The following is a 23,190-nucleotide window of genomic DNA, read 5'->3' on the forward strand; positions in this document are numbered from 1 at the left end:
ACTTTGGTCTCTGAAAAACCCAGACTAATTCTCCCCACTTGATCAAGAGTCTCACTGACAATCCATTGACAATTTACATGCTTAACTGCAGACATTCTGCATGCAAAATTACATTCTTTTTTTTCTTTTTTTTTTTTAGGGAGCACACCAAGGGATGCTCAGGGGCTTGCTTCTGGCTCTGTGCTCTGAAAATCACTCCTGGCAGGCTCAGGGAAACCATACGGATGCCGTGGGGGATATCGAAACCTGGGTTGATCTCGGGTCTGCTTGGTGGCAAGGCAAACTCCCTATGTGCTGTGCTATTTCCAACCCAGAACTACAGACATTATACGATGATAACTGTCCTTTTTAAGAAACAGCTCTGTGTCTACGCAACCCAAGAAACTTCTTGTCATTGTTGTTTTAGGAAAACCAGCAGTTTTTCTAGAGCCACAGGAACAGAAGGTTTCTTTTTTTTCTTTTTTTTTTCTTTTTTGTTTTTGGGGCCATACCCATTTGATGCTCAGGGCTTACTCCTGGCTAAGTGCTCAAAAATTGCCCCTGGCTTGGGGGACCATATGGGACACCGGGGGATCGAACCACGGTCCTTCCTTGGCTAGCGCTTGCAAGGCAGACACCTTACCTCTTGCGCCACCTAGCCGGCCCCAACAGAAGGTTTCTGTCCAGTATCTTTAAAGGACTTTTCTTCCAAGCCCGGTGATACCCAAGTTCTTTTTAAGCAATACTCTGGCCTATGATTCATCACAGTCATGAAGGAATAGCGAGGCCTGATTTTATATGACAACTGGATCTCCACACTGTTCTGAGAAGCAGAATGACTTATCCGAGAAGCCTTTCCTGCCTTGGCCTGGACTTCTCACCGTTCCCCTTCTTGAGATTTGATTTTTTGGGGGGGGGGAGGGGCACACCCGGTGGTGCTTAGGGGTTACTCCTGGCTCTGAGCTCAGAAGACCATAGATGATGCTGGGAATTGAATCCGGGTCTGTCCCGGGTCAGCTGCATACAAGACAACCAACCACCTTATCTCTCTAGTCCCGAGATTTGATTCTTTTGCACCCCAGACTACCTCCTTTTTTGGGGGGGGAGGGAACCCCATAGCTGGCAATGCTTAGGACTTACTCCTGGCTCAAAGATCACTCCTGGATCATTGAGTGACGCTGGGTGTGGCCCAAAAACCAAAACCAAACTAAACCAAACAAAAAACAAAAACACAAAAAATATATTCCAGGGGATGGAGTCAGTCGCTAAATATTAAGCCTGGCTGAATAAAACTTCCACCTATGAACATATACTCACCTCTTAGGCCCCACCTAGACTCCCATGTGACCTGATTCCATATGACCAACACCAGAACAGCAGTTGGTCACATCTCTCAGGGACAAAGGGAGGAGATGGCACCAGCAGACTCCCAACCTCTGCAGCTCGTGGAAAAACTATGTGATTTGCATAGATTGGAAGCACAGTCCCCGGTTAACTGGTAAAAGGTTTCTTTTAGTCAGAGTGTTTCCTACAGCTCTAAGATTAAGCACACACAATGCGGCCTGCCAGGTTTGAAAGCCTTAGGAGGCCTTCTCAGTCCAGGAACCTTCAGGTGAGTTTCTAGAAGCTGCTTTTGAGGCCCGAGACACCAATGTTAATGCGGCAACCCAAAGCATTTTCCTCCTCACTGGTGCTAAGAGTGTTTTGGGTGTGGTGGTTGGTACCAATCCTGGGGAGAAAGGTCCTGAGGCTAGGTCACTTCCGCTTTGGCTCCAAGAAGGAGCTTTTTGACAACAATGAAATGGATCTCAATTCGATCTGATTCTAGAAACTTCCCCTCAGTTGATTATTGATTTTTAGGATTGTCCCCACCCCCTCAGTTAACAGCCTCTTCAAGCCCCAATAAAAAGGAAAAACCAAAGCTTGGATTAAGCGTTAATGTGGCTTTTAGCATCTCGAAGGTTAAGGATGGCCTCCATTTAGAATCCGGATTGTTGCAGAGAAAGGGTCTAGGGAAGAAAGAAACCTCCACAAAAGCACAGGGGACACAAACTCAGGCCAGCAGTTATCTGTATGCTCCCCACCCCCTTAAAACACATACCACAACACCCGATGACATTAGGACATGCAGAGTGAATTTTTGTGCTTACCAGTTTGAGAGAAAGCTTCGTGTGAGAATGGAAGGGAAATAGGGAGGAGAAAGAAAGAAAGAGAGAGGGAGAGAGAGGAAAAAAACAAAATAACAGCACATCAGAAAAGATGGAAACTCAACCTGATGCACAGCATTAACATAACCAGATGTAAAAGTTCCACTTAGGGGGTGGTCGCTATGGAAAGTGCCTTGGATGGTTCTAGATTGGCCATAACACTCGGAGATGTAAACTAAGGTATGTTTGCAATGTGAGGGGCCCCACAGTGAATAGAAAAGTCACCCAGTTGCTGCCTTCTCTTGGTGAAAGGGCGGATTTTGTTTTTGTTTTTGGGCCATACTTGACAATGCTCAAGGGTTATGCCTGGCTCTGCACTCAGAAATCACTCCTGACAGGCTTGTGATGGACCCTATGGATGCGAGGATCCAACTCGGATCTGCTGCACGCAAGGCAGGCACCGTCCCCGCTGTGCTATTGCTCCAGCCCTCACAGGGCGAGTTTTATCCTTTTGGGCCAAGGTTGCAGTGCCCTGGACCGACACTGTTTGGGGCTGAGGGATTCCTAAAGAATGGGAAAGCTGGGATTACTAGAGGTAGCCACAGGCTCAGGGGGTGACCAGAAGGACAAATGGATCTACTTTCTGTTGGGGAGGGAAGGAAGCATAGGACATAGTTTGTCACAAACTATACTGTTGCACCTGAGAGGAGCCAGGTGAGAGTGGCTGGATGTAAAGTGGATGATCAAGGAAAAGTAGGGGCTGGAGCAATAGCACAGCAGGTAGGGCTTTTGCCTTGCATAAGGGCTGACCCAGATTCAATCCCCAACATCCTATCTGGCTCCCTGAGCCTGCCAAGAGTAACCACAAAGTGCCTCCAGGTATGGCCCCAAAACAAAACAAAACAAACAAAACAAAAAAAAAAAAAAAGAAAATGCAAAAGAAACATCTTTTGTTAGCACCAAGAAACATCTAGGTCTTTGTGAACAGGTGTGATTTTTTTGGGGGGGAGGGTCACACCCGGCGTTGCTCAGGGGTTACTCCTGGCTGTCTGCTCAGAAATAGCTCCTGGCAGGCACGGGGAACCATATGGGACCCCCGGATTCGAACCAACCACCTTTGGTCCTGGATCGGCTGCTTGCAAGGCAAACGCTGCTGTGCTATCTCTCCGGGCCCAAGCAGGTGTGATTTTGATGGCCAGTTAGCAACATTCTTTTTTTTTTTTTTTTTGGAGGGGAGGGGGGCTACAAAATTCCCAGCAATTCTCAGAGCTCAATCCTGGCCAGTCGTGGGCAAGGCACTATCCTCTTCAGACCTCCAGAAAGTGGTTTGAGAGACTCAAGCATTATTTAATTGGCTCAAAAACTTAGGAGCCAATTGTGGAAGATTCAAGAAAATATATTAAAGCAACCAATATACTAAAGGAAGTGAGTGCCCTTTGATTTAAAACAAGGAACAGGTCAGGGGTGTCTACAATACATCACCAGATTTTAAAAATCTGTTGTTGTTTTGAGGTTGTACCCAGCAGTGTTCAGAGGCTATTCCTGGCTGTCTGGTGGTAGTGGTATGGGGGGGGGTGTTGTTACTCCAGATATGATTTGGAGGACCACATGTGGTGCTGATGATTGAAGCCAAGTCAGATACAAGTCAGATACACCTTACCTCAATACTATCTTTCCGGTTCCCAAATCTTATTCTTTTTTTGGGGGGGCGGGGGACCAGCAGTCCTTAGGGTTTCCTCCAGCTTTGCACTCAAGGATCTCTCCTGGTGGGGCTCAGGGGACCATATGGGATGCCAGCGATCAAATCCAGGTGGTCGCACACAAGGTAAGTGCCCTCCTGACTGTGCCCCCTCCCACCCATTTCCCCTCCCCTTCCTCCAACCCCAGCATTTTACTAGTAAACTAAAACCAAACCTGGCACTTTGTAAACAGACATTCATTAAGCATCTTTTTGTTTGCTTGTTTTGGGGCCACACCTGGCAGTGCTCAGGGGTCACTCCTGGCTCTGTGCTCAGAAATCACTCATGACAGGCTTGGAAGACTTTACAGGATGCTGGGGATGGAACCACTTAGCACCATGCAAGGCAAATGCCTTACCCACTGTGCTATAGCTCTGGCTCCGGGCATTAAGCTTTTATGAAAGTGTCTGTGTAGGGGATGGGGGGTTCCCCCTCCAGCAAGAGCTATTATCAAGGAAAGAATGAGCAACACAGAATTTATTTTGTGGGGGAGAAGGGCAGAGACACAAACATCACGTAGTCTCATCATTCACCTCCACCACCAAAAAAACCCCCATCTCCCATGACCCCTAAGAGTTTCTTCACAGGTCAAACATCACATTTGGACTCGGGACAGACAAGACTCAAGGCAGACACCCACCTCGCCCGTATCTCCTGGCTTCCCGTGGCTGGTTCTAAAACCCAGATCTGAACTACAACAGTCAAAAAACTCATTTTTTCTAATCTTGAATGTTATTAAGCAACAAAATCAGGGATGCTAAGGAACTTTTATAATGGCTGGATATATTGTGCTCTAGAAACAATTGGTTGAAATCTGAACCTGAAAGCTGTAAAATGAGAATGAAAAAGACATTTAAAAAGTTTGTTCTTTCTCTCTCACTCTCTCTCATTTTTATTGGCTGTTTTTCTTTTCTTTTGTTTCTTTCCATTTTTTATTTTTTTGGTGGGGCTCAGAGGACTATATATATATATATATATGGAGTTCTAAGTATTAAATCCAGGTTGGTTGTGTGCAAGGCAAATGCACTACCCACTGTATTATCTCTCTCATGTCTCCACCTTGTTCTATTGCTACTTACACTTCAACTAGAGGTCTGGCTTATTCTTCAAGCCCATGTTCCCTAAACTTACATCTTGTTTGCCTTTTTCTGTTTTTAGCTGGCTTTTTATTTTCATTCTAGAGAAGCCTGTGTTCTCTCTTGAACACGCATTTCTTCTAAATAAGTATCAATAAAAACTACCTAGCTTCACTTAAAAGAGTAAACTTAGAGGACTGATAGTTTAATTTTAGATTTTTTTATTTGTTTAGTGGGGGGCAGGTTGCCTCAGGGCTTCCTTCTAGCTCTGTACTCAGGGATCACTTCTGGGGGGACTTAAGGGACCCGCTAATGTCCTCCATGCTGCATTTTATTGCTCTAGCCCCCAAATGTGTTATTTTCCTTTCCTCTCTGGCATGATAGTCTTAAAGTTTGAGAGCAGAAAAAAGTTAAAGATTTTTCTACCATATCAGATAATAGAGGAGAACTTGCTTTAAGCCGATGCCATTGTTAGTACTTGATTCATTTGATATTAAATCTCAGGTTTCAATTCAAAAATTTAACAAAGAAAGTAAAGTAAAAGTGAAAAGGCAGCAACAATTCTTTTTTTTTTTTTTTTTGGTTTTTGGGCCACACCCAGTAATGCTCAGGGGTTACTCCTGGCTATGCGCTCAGAAGTTGCTCCTGGCTTGGGGGACCATATGGGACACCGTGGGGATCGAACCGCGGTCCGTCCAAGGCCCAGCGCAAGGCAAGGCAGGTACCTTTACCTTAGCGCCACCGGCCCGGCCCCTGGCAGCAACAATTCTATCATTTTTTTTTTTCTTTTGTTTTTAGGCCACACCTGGTAATGCTCAGGAGTTATTCCTGTCTCTGCAACTCAGGGGATCACTTCCTGGTAGGGCTCAGGGGACCTGGGTTTGCTTTGTGCAAGATAAGCACCCTACCCACTGTGTTATCTCTCCAGCTTAAACATTTCCTTCCTTCCTTCCTTCCTTCCTTCCTTCCTTCCTTCCTTCCTTCCTTCCTTCCTTCCTTCCTTCCTTCCTTCCTTCCTTCCTCCCTCCCTCCCTCCCTTCCTTCCTTCCTTCCTTCCTTCCTATGAGGGGGGTAATTCCTGGCAGTGTGGTGTGCAAGACAAGTGCTCTGCCCATTGCACCATCTCTCTGGCCCTACCTCACACTTCTCGATTACAGGCACTCTAAGGTCTAAACCCTTCAAAAACAATACAAACCCACCTAAAACAAACAAACAAGCAAACAAAAAACCCAGATTCTAAAATCACTGTCAAACTATAAACTGGAATGGAATAGGGACAAACACAGGGTAGACACTGACTACCACTCCATTGGGTCCAGGTGTTGGGTGATTGGCAACCTAGGACCATACAAACACCGATAACAAAGGGAATAAAACCGAGCTTTGCTCAGGTAGGGAAGTGGCCCAACAGCTCATTTCTGCAGTGACTCTAGAGGATCGTGGTCCAGCCAAAATCTCGTTGCTGGAATATGTGACCCAGCAGGGCCCGAGTGTGTGGGCAGGATGTGCAGGGGTGGGGGGTGGTGGTGGTGGGAAGAGATGAGATATAAAGGCCAAGATATCCCTCATTTACGTTCAGAGCTCTCTACTGCCCTCTAGCAAGGGCTCTTACCATCATTTATTTATTTATTTATTTATTTATTTATTTATTTAGGTTTTTGGGTCATACCTGGCAGCGCTCAGGGGTTACTCCTGGCAGGCTCGGGGGACCATATGGGATGTTGGGATTTGAACCACTGTCTTTCTGCATGCAAGGCAAATGCCCTACTTCCATGCTATCACTCCAGCCCCTTCAAATTTGAATTCTTTTTAATTTTTTTTTTATGGCTTTTGGGTCACACCCGGCAGCGCTCAGGGGTTACTCCTGGCTCCATGCTCAGAAATCACCCCTGGCAGGCACAGGGGACCAGATGGGATGCCGGGATTTGAACCACTGTTCTTCTGCATGCAAGGCAAATGCCCTACATCCATGCTATCTCTCCAGCCTCTGAAAATTTGAAATCTTAACCTGACAGGCTGGGTAACCTACAATGAGCAAAATCAATCTACCAGCAGAAAACTTTTTTTTTTTTTTTTTTTTGGAAGGGAGGACCAAGGGAAAGCTTGGCCAAACTTTACAATGCTTGGAGACTTCCCACTGCTTGCTCTGGGTTTAGGGGATGTCCCTGGTCATGCTTGAGGGGTGTGGGTGTATATATGCTTTCATGCAAAGAACTCTGCCATTAAAGAAATAGGACACTTCTCCTTTTGTTGTTGTTGTTGTTTTTGGGCCACACTCAGCAGTGCTCAGGGGTTACTCCTGGCTCTGCACTCAAAAATCACTCCTGGCAGGCTCGGGGGTCCATAAGGGATGTCTGGGATCAAACCTAGGTCGGTCACATTCAAAACAAATGCCCTACCCACTATGCTATCACTCTGGCCTCAACTGCTCCTTATTTTATTTTTATTTGGGGCAACAGTAAGAGGAGCAACATCTGGTGATGCTCAAGAGTCCTTGTGGGGGATCAATTCACTCTGGGCCTTGCTCCCCTTGAATTCCACCTCTGGCCCTGGTCATGCCTCATCCTACAGAGGAAGGGAGAAATAAAATGAGACCTATCCATGGAGATGGCCTACATGCTGTTCTATGGCCTCCACTGGAAACCCACAAGGGCTCTGCAGGGTAGATTCAGACACAGAGATTGGCCCCATTGCTGAATTTAATAATTCATTAGAATATGATCCGGTGCCAGGGGATGTAGCTTAGTCATAGACCATATACCTCACAGGCGTGAGGCCCTGGGTTTGACCCCAGTGCCACCACCCAAAAATAAAATCACTAAATTCCTTTAATCCAAAATATTGCCCATAAATCAAACTGGCATTGACATTGGGTTCTGGATCAAACCCTGTGGCAAACCAGGGTCAAAGGGACTTAGGTTAAAGGGTCATTTAGGACTGGGGTAACCCAAAACCAAAGGAATTGGGGTGTTATAGATGCTCAGACACAGAGCCTGGTATAAGTCCCAGGCTCCAAGTTCAGTTCTGCCCAGGACCCCACCCTCATGTTCATATCAGTAAAGTGAGGAAAGGGGAGCATAAAGATTTGCTAGGTAAAGTGAGAGAACCCCCAAGCTCAGGTCCATCTACCCAGTCTGGCACTGCCCAATCTGACTCCATCCAGTTCAGGTTTGGCTCCACCCAGCAGAGGGTCTGGCTTTCAAAGGCCATGTCTAATGCTGCTCTCCTGTCCCCCTGCATTGGCGCAGGACCAAGAAGGATTTGGCCCATTCCAGGCATATCTTCCACCTGCACCTTCTAAGTTTCTCCAGAAACAGCTACTGACATCCCAGTAACCGCTGTCAGGCTCTTGGGAACCTCGGGACTGAGACCCAGAGAATGTCTTTATGGGACATCCACAGCAAATACTTCCTGTCCACCGGGGACTCCCAATTCCTCTTCCACTGCATCTGGAGCTCTATGTATAGACCCCAAGTTCCTCTTGGGGGTCCAATCAAGGCAAGATATGAATGACCTTGATGTTTGAAAGCAGAAGTGGGGAAGTCTTCTGAAAGGTGTGTGTGTGTGTGTGTGTGTGTGTGTGTGTGTGTGTGTGTGTGTGTGTGTGTTTTGACTTTCCAGCTTCCCTTCCTCCACCACCCATCTCCCCTTTCCCCTTCTTTCTGGAGCTAACAGGTCACAGGTTTGGACAGTTTATCATCACAGGGAGGGAAAAAACACAAACGGATTCATTCACAAACAAAAAGGAATTTTGCCAAAGAAGACAAGCCGAACAGAGCGGACACGAGCGAGCGGGGACCTCCCCCCCTGCAGGACTTACCCCACGCTTTAGGCTCCGGAAGCAGTGGATTTTGGGTTTGGAGATCATGAACTCGTTGAAGCGATGGGAGAGGGGTTCCTTTGGCTGCTTGGGAGACTGGGGGCCGTTGGGAACAGCAGAGGGTGAGGCAGAGGCGGGAGGAGGAGGGGGAGGCTGATGGGGGGATGTTAAAAGGGACATAAGCTACATGTAAGAGATGGGACAGTGGCAGAGTGAAGAACAAAAATAAAGAAAAATAACAAACCAGAAACAAGGAGATGGGACACAAAACAAAAATAAGCATCAAATCATAGTCGAAATCCAAAGACAAACAATTAAATATTGAGGCCGTGGTCCAAAAAGAAAAAACAATCATGGAGAAAAATGCAAAGAGGAGGGATATAGCAATAGTGGAATTTCAGTAAGTTAGGGCAGCGAGAGAGACAGTCGCTGCTAAGAAGCTCATGCACTTTCCACATGCAAACTACTCATTAGTGTCTGAGTTGGGCTGGAAGGTATGTGGGGAGGCGGGGGTCCCTTCTAAAACCACAGAGCTAGGAAGGAAGCAATCCCCTTGCCCCAATCCCCTTGCCCCACCCCACCTCAAGTGCTAAAGCCCTGAAAACAGAGAGACGGAGGGTGGAGGGCAGTGCATTAAGGAATTAACTCTCAGGGTAAAGGCTTCTCTAGATCCCACTTAGGCCTAGGTTAATGCTTCCATGCACCTAGAAATCATGCAATAAAGAAGGCAAGGGAGGAAATAAATATGTGCTCCGAGGCAGAGGCGAGTAGGAATTCAAAACCAAGTGAGTCCCTGGAAGCCTCTGGAATGAATTCTGGCAGCTAAATAAATGGGTTAGTGGCATCCGGGAGGCCCAAGGCACAGAAAAGTCAGTGATGTGTTAGTATGCGTGACCCAGACCAGGCATGGGGAGGGGGTGTGTAGCCGAGCTTAGGGAGGCACCTGGCCACCCCCAAGAACAGGGAAGGGGGTAGGGGGCTGGGCAGAAACCAAAGCCACCAGCCCTTACCCCGTCACCTTCTGCAACTACAAGTTGACATGGCTCCTTTCCGAAGTCAAGACTCGCGTGGACCAGGCCACACTTCCCAAAACCCACCGAGTCGCGCCGCCACCGGCAGTACCTTATTTTTTTTGATGAACGGCCAGAGCTTGCCTTTGGCCTTCCCCCCGAATTTGAGCTCGGGCTTGCCTTCCCCCCGGGAATTGGTGAGGCTGTTATCCGACACGGTGCGCTTCATGGGCTGCGTGTAATCCTCGAACTCGATGTCGCCTGGGGGCTCGAACCCTGATTTGTAAGCCTCGATGACCAGCTGGGAATCCTGCCGAGACAACGCACAGGCACACAGACCCTTCAGACAGGCTGTTTAAGCACTGAATTTTGTTTTCCCTTATTTTCTTTTTTTTCCCCCCTTATTTTCATTTTGGGTTTTGGAGCTACACCCAACAGTGCTCTGGTTGACTCCTGGCTCTGTGCTCAGGCATCTCTTCTGGTGGGCTCAAGGAACCCTATGGGGTGCTGAGGATCAAACCCAGGTCAACTGTGTGCATGGCAAACGCCTTACCCACTATAATATCACTTTGGTCCAGTAGTGACACTTTTGGGGGGAAGAGTCACACCTGGAGGTACTCAGGGGTTGCTCCTGGTTTTGCACACTGGAAACACTTCTGGTAGGCTCACAGGACCATATGGAATGCTGGGAATCAAAACTGGGTCAGCCGTGTGCAAGGCAAACATCACCCTACTATATTATCCTTCAAATCCCTGTTTATTTCTTTTGAAGTCACACCTGGTGGTGCGCAGGGGCTACTCCTGGCTCTGCACTCAGGGGTCACTCCTGGTGGCACTTGGGGGATCCTATAGGATGCCAGGGGTTGAACCTGGGTCATCTGCATGCAAGGCAAATGCCCTCCCACTGTGCTATGACTCTGGCCCCTGCATAGACACTTGTGCTCAGAGACCCACAAGATGCTGAGGAAGGAACCAGTGTTCCTGCCTCCAAAGCCTGTGCTCAGCCCATTGGGCCATCTCTCAGGGCCCTGAGAACGTTTCCACAGAATGACCAGACCAAGCCTCTGCAATTTTCTTCCTTAATTCCCATCAGTCTTGGCAGCCACCACAAACTAGGCCATAGCCGAAGGATGACAACATGGAAATGGACGCTTCCAGGCATCCCTCGGGATCTTGGTCCCCATCCCCAACACAGGGCCCTCTATAGTGAGCTGTTAACAGGGCTGGATGGAACCAACTAGCTTCCGGGGAAAGTGACCCCTGTTGACAGGCCAGAAAGGAGCAGAATTTTGCAGTGTTGCATCCTGGGACACCCAGGCACTTTCTGCAATAAGAACTCAAGTACCAGCTCTGAATGCAGAGGCTGAACTCCAGGGACCCTGGGGTGAGTCCTGGACAAAGATGCCCTCGGGGATCCTCACAAGGTAGCCGGGGAAGGGGAGCAAGAAATGAGGGAGTCACACTTGGCTGTCCAGACAAAAGCTGCCCCTCCTCCACCTCCCATCCTGCACCCCTTTCTTTGCTCACGTTCTTCTGGTCAATGGATTCAGCTGCCTTGACTATCCCGTCCAGACACTTCCCGATGATGGGGGTCACCTGCCGGTCCACCTCAGCATAGGTCTTCATTGACTCCCCAATCCGCACTATCCTTCTCTCCTCCATCTCTTGGATTTTCTGCAACATTCAAATTGAGATAAAATAAGTCTGGGCCCTATTTTGGGGGGGGGGGACATCCGGCATTGCTCAGGGGTTACTACTGATTCTGCACTCAAAAATCGCTCCTGACAGCAATGTGGGGGAACGTGTGGGATGCCAGGGATCGAACCCAGTTCATCCCGGGTGGGCAGCATGAAAGGTAAAGCTCTACTGCTGTGCTATCTCTCCGGACCCTGCTATTTAAGGAGGCTGCCAAGCCCAGAATCATGCAGGTGCACAAGGGCCAGAAGTTGCTTCTGATACATTGGACAACAGGTGCTATTATGCTGTTAATGGGTGAGTGATAGTAGGGGTTATGTGGGGGCAAAAGGGTCTTTACTGAGCCATTGGGTTAGCAATCTGGACATAGATTTCACAGTTTAGGTTAGGCTCTCCCATATATTCTTAGCTTTGTGGGAGGCGAGGTTGGGGTTTGGATCCACAACAGTGGTTCTGCTCAGGAATGACCCCTAATGGTGCTTAGGGGACCAGATGGGGGAGCTAAGGATCAAACCAGGATCAGCAATATACATAAAAGGCCTAAACCTCTTAATACCTCTCCAGGTCTTCCCTTTGTATTTAATCTTTTGTTCATTTTTGTTTTGGGGCCACACCTGGCAGTGCTCAGGGGACCCTATGGGATGCTGGGGATTGAACTCCATTAGGCTACATACAAGATAAATGCCCTCCCCACTGGACTACTGCTCCAGCCCCTCCCCTTGTATTCTTTGCAAAGGGGCTGTGTTAATTTTTGTATCATTCCAATTTTAGTATATGTGCTGCTGAAGCGAGAACCCCTTGTATTCTTTATGCAATTATATTTTTTTGTTTTTTTGTTTTTGGGCCACACCCGGCGGTGCTCAGGGATTACTCCAGGCTATCTGCTCAGAAATAGCTCCTGGCAAACACGGGGGACCATATGGGACGCCAGGATTTGAACCAACCACCTTAGGTCCTGGATTGGCTACTTGCAAGGCAAACGCCGCTGTGCTATCTCTCCAGCCCCGTATTTTTTAAAACACTTTTTATTTCTTTTTTTAAATTTGTTTGTTTGTTTGTTTGTTTTTGGTCCACACCCGGTGATGCTCAGAGGTTACTCTTGGCTATGCACTCAGAAATTGCTCCTGGCTTGGGGAACCATATGGGATGCCTGGGGATCGAACTGTAGTCCGTCCTAGGCTAGCGCAGGCAAGGCAGATGCCTTACTGCTTGCGCCACTGCTCCGGCCCTGCAATTTTTATTAATAAAAAGTACAAAGTCAAATGGGTTTTTCTCCAGGGTGAGGTGGATTTTGGGGGCCACATCAGGCTGCGCTCAGAATTTACTCTTGGCTCTGAGCTCAGGGATCACTCCAGGTGGTGCTCAGGGAACCCTATGGAATATGGGGAATAGAACCCAGGCAAATGCCCTCCCCCTATACTATTGCTCCAGCCCTAAATTAGAGAAAATATTTAAATGATATTAAATTAGACTATTACTAGACTATATTAGATTAGACTATATTCCCAAGCAAAGGAAACCCAAGTGATTTCTGAGCCTCTTACCTGAAATATGGTGGGGATATGTGTGTAGTAATATTCATGCTGTTCGTGGTTGAATTTCTGGAGGATGGACGAATAATCCACTTTGCTCTCCTCGGCCATTTGATGACGAATCTGAGCTTGCTGTCGAGCCTAAAGAGTAAACATAAGCCATTTAAAAACTTAAGACTGAGCTTTGAGCAGCTGGAGAGATGGTCCGTTGGAGAAGGAATTTGCTTTTATGCGGCCAACCTGGGTTTGAACCCAGCACCTCATAGGGTTCTCTGAAGGCAAACACCCTCCCAGCTGCTGTATTATTGCTCTGACTGCCCCCCCCCCCCATGTTTTTTTGGTTGTGGAACCACACCTGGCAGCTATTCGTTAATACTAGCTCTGTGTTTAGAAATTACTCCTGGCAGGCTCAAGGGACCAAATAGGGTAGCCAGGATTAAATAAAGGTTGGCTGCATGCAAGGCAAACGCCCTCCCTGCTGTGCTGTTGCTCTAGTCCCTCACCACCCTTGTTCATATCAGATTTTTGTTTTGTTTTGTTTGTTTTGTTTTGTTTGTTTTGTTTTGGGGTCACATTCAGAAACGCTCAGGGGTTACTCCTGGCTATATGCTCAGAAATCGCTCCTGCCTTGGGGGACCATATGGGATGCCAAGGGATCGAACCATAGTCTGTCCTAGGTTAGCAAGTGCAGGGCAAATGCCCTACCATTTGTGCCATCGCTTTGGCCCCTATCTCAGATACTTTAAACAAATAGTAGGCGTGGTACTGGGGCCAGAGAGATAGCACAATGGGGAGGGCACTTTCCTTGCATATGGCCAACCTGGGTTTAATCCCGACATCCCACCAGGAGTAATTCTGAAGTACAGAGCCAGGCGTAACCCCTGAGCATCGATGGGTGTGGCTCCCTCCCCCAAAACCAACGCCATCAACACAAGAAGCACCAAAAATAAAGAAAATCCCCAGAAAACCAGAAAACCTAATCAATACTATCTTTGTGAGACAGAGAGAGAGAGAGAGAGAGAGAGAGAGAGAGAGAGAGAGAGAGAGAGAGAGAGAGAGAGACTGTGTTACTACATGCTTTTCTCCAAAATGGTCATCAATACTGTGATTCACAAATTTGTTCCTCTCTTCTAGTTTCATAAAGGCCACAGAACCCATTTTAAAGGTCAGACTAAAAAAACCCATAAGCTCAGGTGTTGAGTAATTGTTGTAATATTGTTTTTGCCTGTCATCCCACCTGGATCTTCCAGGTGGGGGTGATTAAGAAAAGAAATAAATAGCTTGTTGGGGAGGCAAAGAAACACTCAGGGGCCAGAATGATAAGACAGTGGGGAAGGCGTTTGCCTTGCATACAGCCAACCTGTGTTCAATCCCTGGTCTCCCATAGGGTTCCCTCTTTACCCACTGTACTATCACTTTGGCCCTTCTTCATCTCTTTTGTCCATATGCAATGCACTAGAGAAAGAATTCCCTTATTGATTTGGATGAGTTGAGTCTCTCATATGTATCTTTGGGGGTTGGAAGTAAATAATTAGGGGGTGATGCCTGGCGGTGCTCAGGGATTATTCCTGGCTGGCTCACGGGTCATTCCTGACCGTGCTGCACTATCTCTCTGGCCCAAGAGCTGAGTCTCTCAGTGCGTGTTTGAAACAGCTCAAGCTTTGAGAGAGGCTGACATGCCACCTTCATGGAAGTCAACACACATGTTGACACAATTACATGTGTTTATCGGACCAATGTACACATGTACACACATGTAGCAGCAAGAGGAAAGCAAAAGAAAACATTTGGGGAGGGGGTTTGCATTTGGGCTGCACCTAGCAGTTCTCAGGGCTTACTCCTGGCTCTTCACTTAGGGTTCAACCCTGGAGGTGCTCAGGGAATCACCTGGGGTACAGGGGATCGAACCCCTGGTCAGCTATGTAACAGGCAAGTACCCTCCCACTGTGCTATCACGCAGGCCCTGCAAATCATTTTGGGGCCACACCCATTGATGCTCAGGGCTGACTCCTGGTGGGGCTCAGGGGACCATATAGTGTCAAAAATTCAAAGGGGTCAGCTGTATGCCAGACAATCACCAGGCCCCTGAACTAGCTCTCTAGCCTCATAAAGCAGATTTTTCTGTACTGTAGAGGCTGAGGATGGTGACCAACAGGGGTCACTGCACATGTTCAGGGCCCGTGTCTGCCCAAAGAGCCTATGAGTGTATATGAGGGTAGGGGACAGGGGCATTCCAGGGCCGGTTGACCCGGAACTCTAGGGAATCTCCTCCTTTAGCAGAGAAGTCAAGTCATGCTCTGCTTTCTCACTGGCACCTGAGTCCTCCCCCTAGAAGGATAGACATCCCTTTTCTTCCTCTTGGAATAGGAACCCTCTTTATCACCATTTCCCTGATCTCCCAAGAGGTTCTGTTTCTTGTGATAAGAATGTTTCTGAGGGGCCGGGCGGTGGCGCTGGAGGTAAGGTGCCTGCCTTGCCTGCGCTAGCCTAGGATGGACCGAGGTTCGATCCCCCGGCGTCCCATATGGTCCCCCAAGAAGCCAGGAGCAACTTCTGAGCGCATAGCCAGGAGTAACCCCTGAGCGTCACAGGGTGTGGCCCAAAAAAAAAAAAAAAAAAAAAAGAATGTTTCTGGGAAAATGGGTGTGGAGGCAACCACTCATTACTAGAATTAAAAAATATTGGGCAAGGCCAGAGAGATAGCATGGAGGTAAGGCGTTTGCCTTGCATGCAGAAGGACGGTGGTTCGAATCCTGGCAACCCATATGGTCCCCCGAGCCTGTCAGGGGTGATTTCTGAGCGTAGAGCAAGGAGTAACCCCTGAGCGCTGCTGGGTATGAGCCTATATATATATATATATATATATATATATATAGCACAGCGGTATGTAAGTGGCCGATCCAGAACCTGCATTGGTTCGAATCCCAGCATCCCATATGGTCCCATGTGCCTGCCAGGAGCGATTTCTGAGCACAGAGCCAAGAGTAACCCCTGAGCACCACTGGGTGTGGCCCAAAAACCAAAAAAAATATTGGGGAGTTACTTTTGGGGGTATATCTGGCAGTGCTTGGGGAAATATGTAGTCAATACTAGGTTAAACTGGAAACTTTTTTGTTTGTTTTGGGGTGGGCTATATCTGGTGGCACTCAGGGATCACTCCTGGTGATTCTCGGGGAATCATGTGGGATGCCAGGGATGGAATCCAGATTAGTCATGTGCAAAGCAAATGCATTACCCACTGTGCTGTCGTTCTGGCCCTCAATGGAAACTTTTATTTGTGGGAGGGACTTTTTAAAAATAAAAGTCACTACTTCACCTCCACAGCCCCACCAACGTTTGCTTGTTCTTTTAATATCTTTAAAAGCCTTTGCGAACTTCTCTGGACAAAACAGCACATACATATTTTAGAGAGTAGTCCTGCATTTCTGTGGCTAAATGTAGCTCTTAAAACACCCTGATTTCTCATCGTCCCCTCCCCACCTCTTGATTTCTCATCATTTTTTAAAGTCACACTAAAAATAACAACTATTATCCCAAAGAGGGACAGGACTTCCTATCAAAGTCAGGCCAGAAACAGTTTTCATCAGATTAAGATCCCCAGCCTGAAAAGACAGCATCACTGCAACTTGCTGTTAGGCAGAAAGAGAAGTTCATAGGATTTGGTTAATGGGTTAAAAAAAAAATTTAGAGGGGGGGATCTTTAAGGGGATGGATTTCGGGCCACACCTAGCAGCACTCAGGAATCACTCCTGGCTGGCTCAGGGGACCATAGGGATGCCGGGAAGGCAAACAAACGCCCTACCACTGTGCTATCTCTCCGGCCCCAGGATGGTTGTTTTCTTTTCGAGATCAAAGTCTCAAAATTTAGAGATAATATTCTAGAAAAATCCAAAATGATCGTGCTTGCGTGAGGCTGTAAGTCACAGATATCTTTATGTTTTAGTTTGCATTTTGTTCTTGAGGTCACACTCGGCGATGTTCAGGAGTTACTCCTAGCTTTGGCTCAGGAATCACTCTTGGCAGATTCAGGGGATCATATGGGATGCCAGGGATCAAACTTGGGTCTGCTGTGTGTCAGGCAAACACCTTCCCTGCTGTGCTATCATTCAGGACCCAGATCACTTTCACAATCCATTAGATGATTCAACATAAACCTTAAGATTTCATTAACAAACCTTTTAGGCATCTCCCTAAGTAAATTTTTTTTTAAAGTCCCTAAATATGGACTGTTAGCACGACCACACGGCTTACTGATTCCTTTTGTGGTTAGTTTTAAATCATATCTTGTGATATTCAGGGCTTATTCTTGGCTCTGTGCTCAGGGACCACTCCTGGCAGGACCTGAGGACCCTATATAGTACTGAGGATCAAGCCCAGGTCAGACATGAACATGGCAAATGCCTTACCCACTGTACTGTCTCTTATACTTATTGTACTATCTCTGCAGCCCCACAACATGCTACTTCTTTAGTTTTGTTTGGCTTTCAGGCCACACAAAGTGTACTCTGGGCTTACTCCTGGCTTTGTACACAAGAATCACAACTAGTGGGGCTCGGGGACTATGTGGGGTGGCAGGGATCAAAGCTGGGTCAGCTACATGCAAGGTAACTACCCTACCTATCTAGCCCCAGTTTATTAAGTTTTGGGCCCACATTTCTGGGTGCTTTAGGGATCATACAGGCCTACGAATAGAATCTGGGGTTCCAGAATGCAAAGCCTGTATTCCCAAACTCGGTGCCAGCTCCGCGTCCAACTTTAGTTTTGTTTTGTTTCTGTCTCCCAACACAACCTTCACTGGTTGTTGCTAACACCAGGGTGTAAGACATTCAATGCAAAAAGGTCAATGTCTCCACACAGTTTCTCTCTGAGCCCAGGTTCTTTACCTGAGGGAATCGAGAAAGTCCTGAGAGGAAGTAGAATAACATGACCAAGATGAATGACTGGGAAGTTCCAGAATGTTCTGCTGAGCGAGCATCAACCACAGGGGAATCAGTCCGTTTCACACTGCCTAAAGACCCCAAAAACGGAGCCTCTGGGAAAGCCCCGAAAACTCACTGGCATGCTGTGTTTCTGGGGTTCATTAAGGAGCAGGGGTGAGACAGATTTTCCACAGGCAGGACCCAGTATTTTAATGGCAGGTAATTAACCCTCATAAAATTATTTTACTATTCTGGAGTCAGATATCGAACCCAGGACCTCACACATGCAAAGCATGTGGCCCACCACTGAGGCCCAGACTATCCCTGAAATCACACGTACAGAAAATAGCTCTCCCAGTGCTCGTGAAAATAAACAATTACTGAGAACAGTTGCCTTGTAATGTCATGGGTTGAACAGACCTCACAGCCTGTATGGGCTAATGTGTAGCCTTTTTTTTGTTTTGTTTTGTTTTTTGTTTTTGGGCCACACCCGGTGACACTCAGGGGTTACTCCTGGCTATGCGCTCAGAAGTCGCTCCTGGCTTGGGGGACCATATGGGACACCGGGGGATCGAACCACGGTCCGTCCTAGGCTAGGCAGGCACCTTACCTCTAGCGCCACCGCCCGGCCCCCATGTCTACACATGCCGTCCTTTAATTAAAGGACGGCAATGAGGGGACGAGCCATAGCACAGCAGGGAAGGTGTTTGCCTTGCAAGAGGCCAATCTAGGTTCAATCTCGGCAACCTATATGGAGCCCAAGCCTGCCAGGCTCAAAACCTTCTCTCTCTCTCTCTCTCTCTCTCTCTCTCTCTCTCTCTCTCTCTCTCTCTCTCTCTCTCTCTCTCTCTCTCTCTCACACACACACACACACACACACACACACACACACACAAAACTTCAAAAAAATTTTTTTTAAACCTTTCAAAACAGCCAATTCCAGTATTTCTAACATAAAAACTTCCAGATCCCTTGGTAAGGAATGCTATGTTGCCAGAAGGCTTAGCAAATTCTAAACTAAGCTGCAGAACCAGCGGAGAGCTGGAGAGAAAGATTTGCCTTTCGCAATTCAGAAGTCCGGTCAAAGCAAAGGGGAGGCCATGCAGGAAGGAGGTCCCAAAAGCTCTGGGTCCCCCCCAGCCCCCAGCCCAGCAGCTCTGCAGAGGATGAAGGCCATTGTTTCCATTGCTCAGCCAACCTCGAGAGCTAGTGAGCGAGCGAGCACATTTTTTCCATTCACGACTGAAGAATTTGCTTCAGCATTCCTGTTCCGGCAGAGCACACTGGGAGTGTGAGCCAGAAACTTCCAGGCCGGGGCCCTGCCAAAACAATGAGTCTGTCTTTGATAAATTCTCAGAGCAGCTCAAAGGCCCAAACAAGAGAAAAACCTCCAAATCCCTTAACCAAAGAAAGCTGTTTGAGCCCTCCCAGCCATTTCCTGAGACTTACACAGTCAGATGGACAACTCAGCCCCACTAAGAGGCTCCTTCTCAGAGCCCTGGCTCTGAGGGGAGGAGGCCTTCGGGGTCTTTGGTGAACAGTGGAACTTTCAGTAGCTCTTTGTTCAAGGTGAGTGACAATTTCTGCTGGGATGGGAGCCAGTTGAGGCACTGTCCCCCTCCAGGCTGGAGGGCCCAGCTCCAAGAGATGCAGGAGACAATGAATCTAGAATGATCTCAGCTACAACATAAATCAGTCTAAGACTTGCCTCTTCCCCTTTGCTACCTCCCAACATGCTACAGAATTGTCTGCTGCAGTTTGGATGGATCCCCACATTACTTCTCTTGGTTTCCTTAACAAATATGCTCCAAGGGGCCGGAGAGATAGCACAGTGGGGAAGGTGTTTGCCTTGCACGTGACTGACTCAGGTTCTAGCCCAGCATCCCATAGGGTCCCTCAAGCACTGTCAGGAGTAATTCATGAGTGCCGAGCCAGGAGTAAGCCCTGAGCATCACAGGGTGTGCCCCCCAAATCAAATCAAAACAAAACAAACAACAACAAAAATGGAATCAAAGGGCCATGAGGTGAATGCGGTGGTTTGAGCAGGGAGGGGCTAGCATGTGCCCAGCTTGGGTTCGATGATTGGAACCACAGAATACAGCCCTGGAGACCCCTGAGGATGACCAATTTGTGGCTCTGGAGGCCCCTGTGTACTGGTGATGTGGCCCCAAGAATCCCCAGCACCTGAGAGTTTGAGAGCATTGCATCTTCTGACACCTGCATTGAACTGCTCACTGACCTGATTGGCTGAGTGAAAATCACAGTGGGGTCTCCAAGTCTTCTGAGCAATGATCTGGGCATCCCCTTCCCCTGACCAACTCCCCGCTGAAATCCCCCCAAAAAACAAGTGCCTTTCTCCAGAATATGGGGAAAGTTTCTACAGCTTCAATTGGAACACACAATGGGGAAGGCACTGGCCTTGCACATAGCTGACCCAGACTTGATCCTTGACACCCCATAGGGTCTCCCAAGCCCCTGCCAGCAGTGATCCCTGAGCGTAGAGCTAGGAGGAAGCCATGAGCACTGCAGGCTGTGAACTGAACCCTCCCCCCCAAAAAGCACTGGGTACACTTTGTAGATGCAGTTCTAGAAAGGTCAGTTTGACAGATGAGGGAACCAAAACAACGCGTCAAATTTCAAACCCTAGGGAGGAAGTGACAGGCTGGCCTTTCTGAGGAAGTTTGGAATATATCAGCAAATGTCCACTTTTGGGGTCTTGTTTTGTTTGTGTTGGGGGGGGTCCACATCTGGTTGTGTGGTGCTGGGAGTTGAACCTGGGGCTGCTCAGGCAGTGCTCATATGACTGCAGCCCTGGGAGCCAGTTTCTTTTTTATTTTTTTTGGTTTTTGGATCACACCTGGCAGCACTCAGGGGTTACTCCAGGCTCTATGCTCAGAAATTGCCCCTTGGCAGGCACAGAGGACCATATGGGATGCCGGGATTCGAACCACCGACCTTCTGCATGGAAGGCAAACGCCTTACCTCCATGCTATCTCTCTGGCCCTGGGAGCCAGTTTCTTGACCCCAAATGGAAACATTCCTTGGGAATATTTGGTATTAAATACCTTGACTCATTTGCTTCGATATGTCAACAGGCCACATATGAGATTTTAAATTCTCCCTTTCAACCTCAGTGTTCATTTTTTCTTTCTGGAGGCTGAAATTGGAAGAAAAATAAAACCTAGAAAAACATCAAATGACCAGGGAAGGGTGCTTGTGTCTCAAAGGATGAGTGAATGTGAGGCCAGGCTCCCAATGAGACAATGAAGCCTGGCAGGAGCGATTTCTGAGCACAGAGCCAGGAGTAACCCCTGAGCACCGCAGAGGGTGTGGCCCCAAAACAAAACAAAACAAAACAAAGCAAAAAAAGAACATACAGATGAAGCCTAGGTTGTCTGGCTTGTATGGCTATACTATAGCTAAGCTCTTGCTGTGGGTAGCCCCCCACAATTCACTTTTGTGGGACTCCTGGTGAAAGACTACTCCATGAACTAGAGAAATAGCATGGAGGTAGGGCGTTTGCCTTGCATGCAGGACGGTGGTTTGAATCCTGGCATCCTGTATGTCCCCCGAGCCTGCCAGGAGCAATTTCTGAGCGTAGAGCCAGGAGTAACCCCTGAGTGCTGCTGGGTGTGACCCAAAAAAACAAAAACAAAAAGAAAGACCACTCCATTGAAAGCTGTGCATGGAGGGGGGATGAAGAGAGGGTGGAGAGAGAGACAGAGAGACAGACAGACAAGAGACAGAGAGAGATAGAGACAGAGAAAGAGAGAGAGAGGGAGAGACAGACAGACAGACAAGAGACAGAGACAGAGAGAGAGAGAGAGAGAGAGAGAGAGAGAGAGAGAGAGAGAGAGAGAGACCATCAGGAGGGCTAGCTCTATAGTGTCATATCACTAAGATTTTTTTTTTTTTTTTTTTTTTGGTTTTTGGTTTTTGGGCCACACCCAGTAACGCTCAGGGGTTACTCCTGGCTATGCGCTCAGAAGTTGCTCCTGGCTTGGGGGACCATATGGGACACCGGGGGATCGAACCGCGGTCCGTCCAAGACTAGCGCTGGCAAGGCAGGCACCTTACCTTTAGCGCCACCGCCTGGTCCCATATCACTAAGATTTGACTGAAAAAGAACAAATGGCAGGAAAATAGAAAAAGGATCATGTTAAGTAGTAAAAAAAAATAGAAAAAGGCAGTAGAAATCACCAGAAAGTGGTGATGACATTATACATGAAAATGAAGCATTAACTGAAAAGTACCAAACACATCCTTTGGAAAAGAAGAAAAGGGGAACAATATTCTGCCAAGCATTGTGGTAGAATGAATCAGGAATTAAAACTCTGGGGTCACCTAGGCAACTGCAGCGCTGTCCACAAGACTCAAATTTGGAAATAAGGCATGCTCAAGAACAAATGACTGACTGTATAAAGAAACTGTGGTACTTGTACACCATGGAATATTTCTCTGCCATGAAAAAGAGAAATGTCATTTGCAGCTACCTGGAGGAAAGGATCGTACTGACTGAAGTTAGTCGAGTAAGAGAGACTGACAGAAAATGATCTCTCTCATAGGCAGGCTAAAGAAACATTATGATGGAAAAATGAAAGTTCAAAGAAAGTAGAAAAAATGAACATGAGAGCTGGTCTTCAGTAAGAAGGTTGCTACTTGAGGGGCTTGGGGGACAGGAGAAGGAGGGACAGCATCTATGGTGGAGGAAAGAGTTTAACTGGGAGTAGGAGAAGGTGCTAAAGGGGGTAAAGTGTCATGTGCGAAGCTGGATCAGCAATTGTATTGTAAACCACAGTGCAAGAACTTAAGCAACAAGAACAAAAAATCAACTTAACAATCCCAAAAAAGGGGGCTGGAGCTATATAGCACAGTGGTACGGTGTTTGCCTTTCATACAGCCACTCGGGACTGACACAGGTTCAATCTCTGCCATCCCATCTGGTCCCCCGAGCCTGCCAGGAGCAATTTCTGAGCAGAGCCGAGTGTATGTGGCCCAACCCCCTACACCCCCCCAAAAAAAAGCACTTCTTGTACAAGTAGACTGGTTAGCTGGTAAGTTGGAGGCAAAGAGGGGTTAAGAGGGCATTGGTGGGGCCCGGAGAGATAGCACAGCGGCGTTTGCCTTGCAAGCAGCCGATCCAGGACCAAAGGTGGTTGGTTCGAATCCCGGTGTCCCATAGGGTCCCCCGTGCCTGCCAGGAGCTATTTCTGAGCAGACAGCCAGGAGTAACCCCTGAGCACCGCCGGGTGTGACCCAAAAACCAAAAAAAA

General features: G+C 47.8%; 2 protein-coding genes across 10 annotated transcripts in view; both read right to left on the reverse strand.

Annotated features, from left to right (window-relative positions):
* ASB6 (ankyrin repeat and SOCS box containing 6) overlaps window positions 1-23,190 on the reverse strand; it is a 370,010-nt gene that overhangs the window by 233,441 nt on the left and 113,379 nt on the right. The window lies entirely within an intron of this gene.
* The window catches only part of FNBP1 (formin binding protein 1), a 126,061-nt gene that overhangs the window by 13,866 nt on the left and 89,005 nt on the right, over window positions 1-23,190 (reverse strand). For 3 of the 9 annotated variants that reach the window (XM_049774033.1, XM_049774032.1, XM_049774031.1), the window contains exons 7-11: window positions 13,011-13,139; window positions 11,299-11,445; window positions 9,884-10,081; window positions 8,762-8,944; window positions 2,130-2,144 (exon numbers count right to left, since the gene is read on the reverse strand). In XM_049774033.1, the coding sequence (XP_049629990.1) occupies window positions 2,130-2,144; window positions 8,762-8,944; window positions 9,884-10,081; window positions 11,299-11,445; window positions 13,011-13,139 (672 nt within the window). The remainder of the gene's footprint in view (window positions 1-2,129; window positions 2,145-8,761; window positions 8,945-9,883; window positions 10,082-11,298; window positions 11,446-13,010; window positions 13,140-23,190) is intronic. The other 6 variants (XM_049774037.1, XM_049774036.1, XM_049774039.1 and 3 more) reach the window with 3 other exon arrangements.

This window comes from Suncus etruscus, chromosome 5 (assembly GCF_024139225.1).
Source record: "Suncus etruscus isolate mSunEtr1 chromosome 5, mSunEtr1.pri.cur, whole genome shotgun sequence".
NCBI classification, from domain to species: domain Eukaryota; kingdom Metazoa; phylum Chordata; class Mammalia; order Eulipotyphla; family Soricidae; genus Suncus; species Suncus etruscus.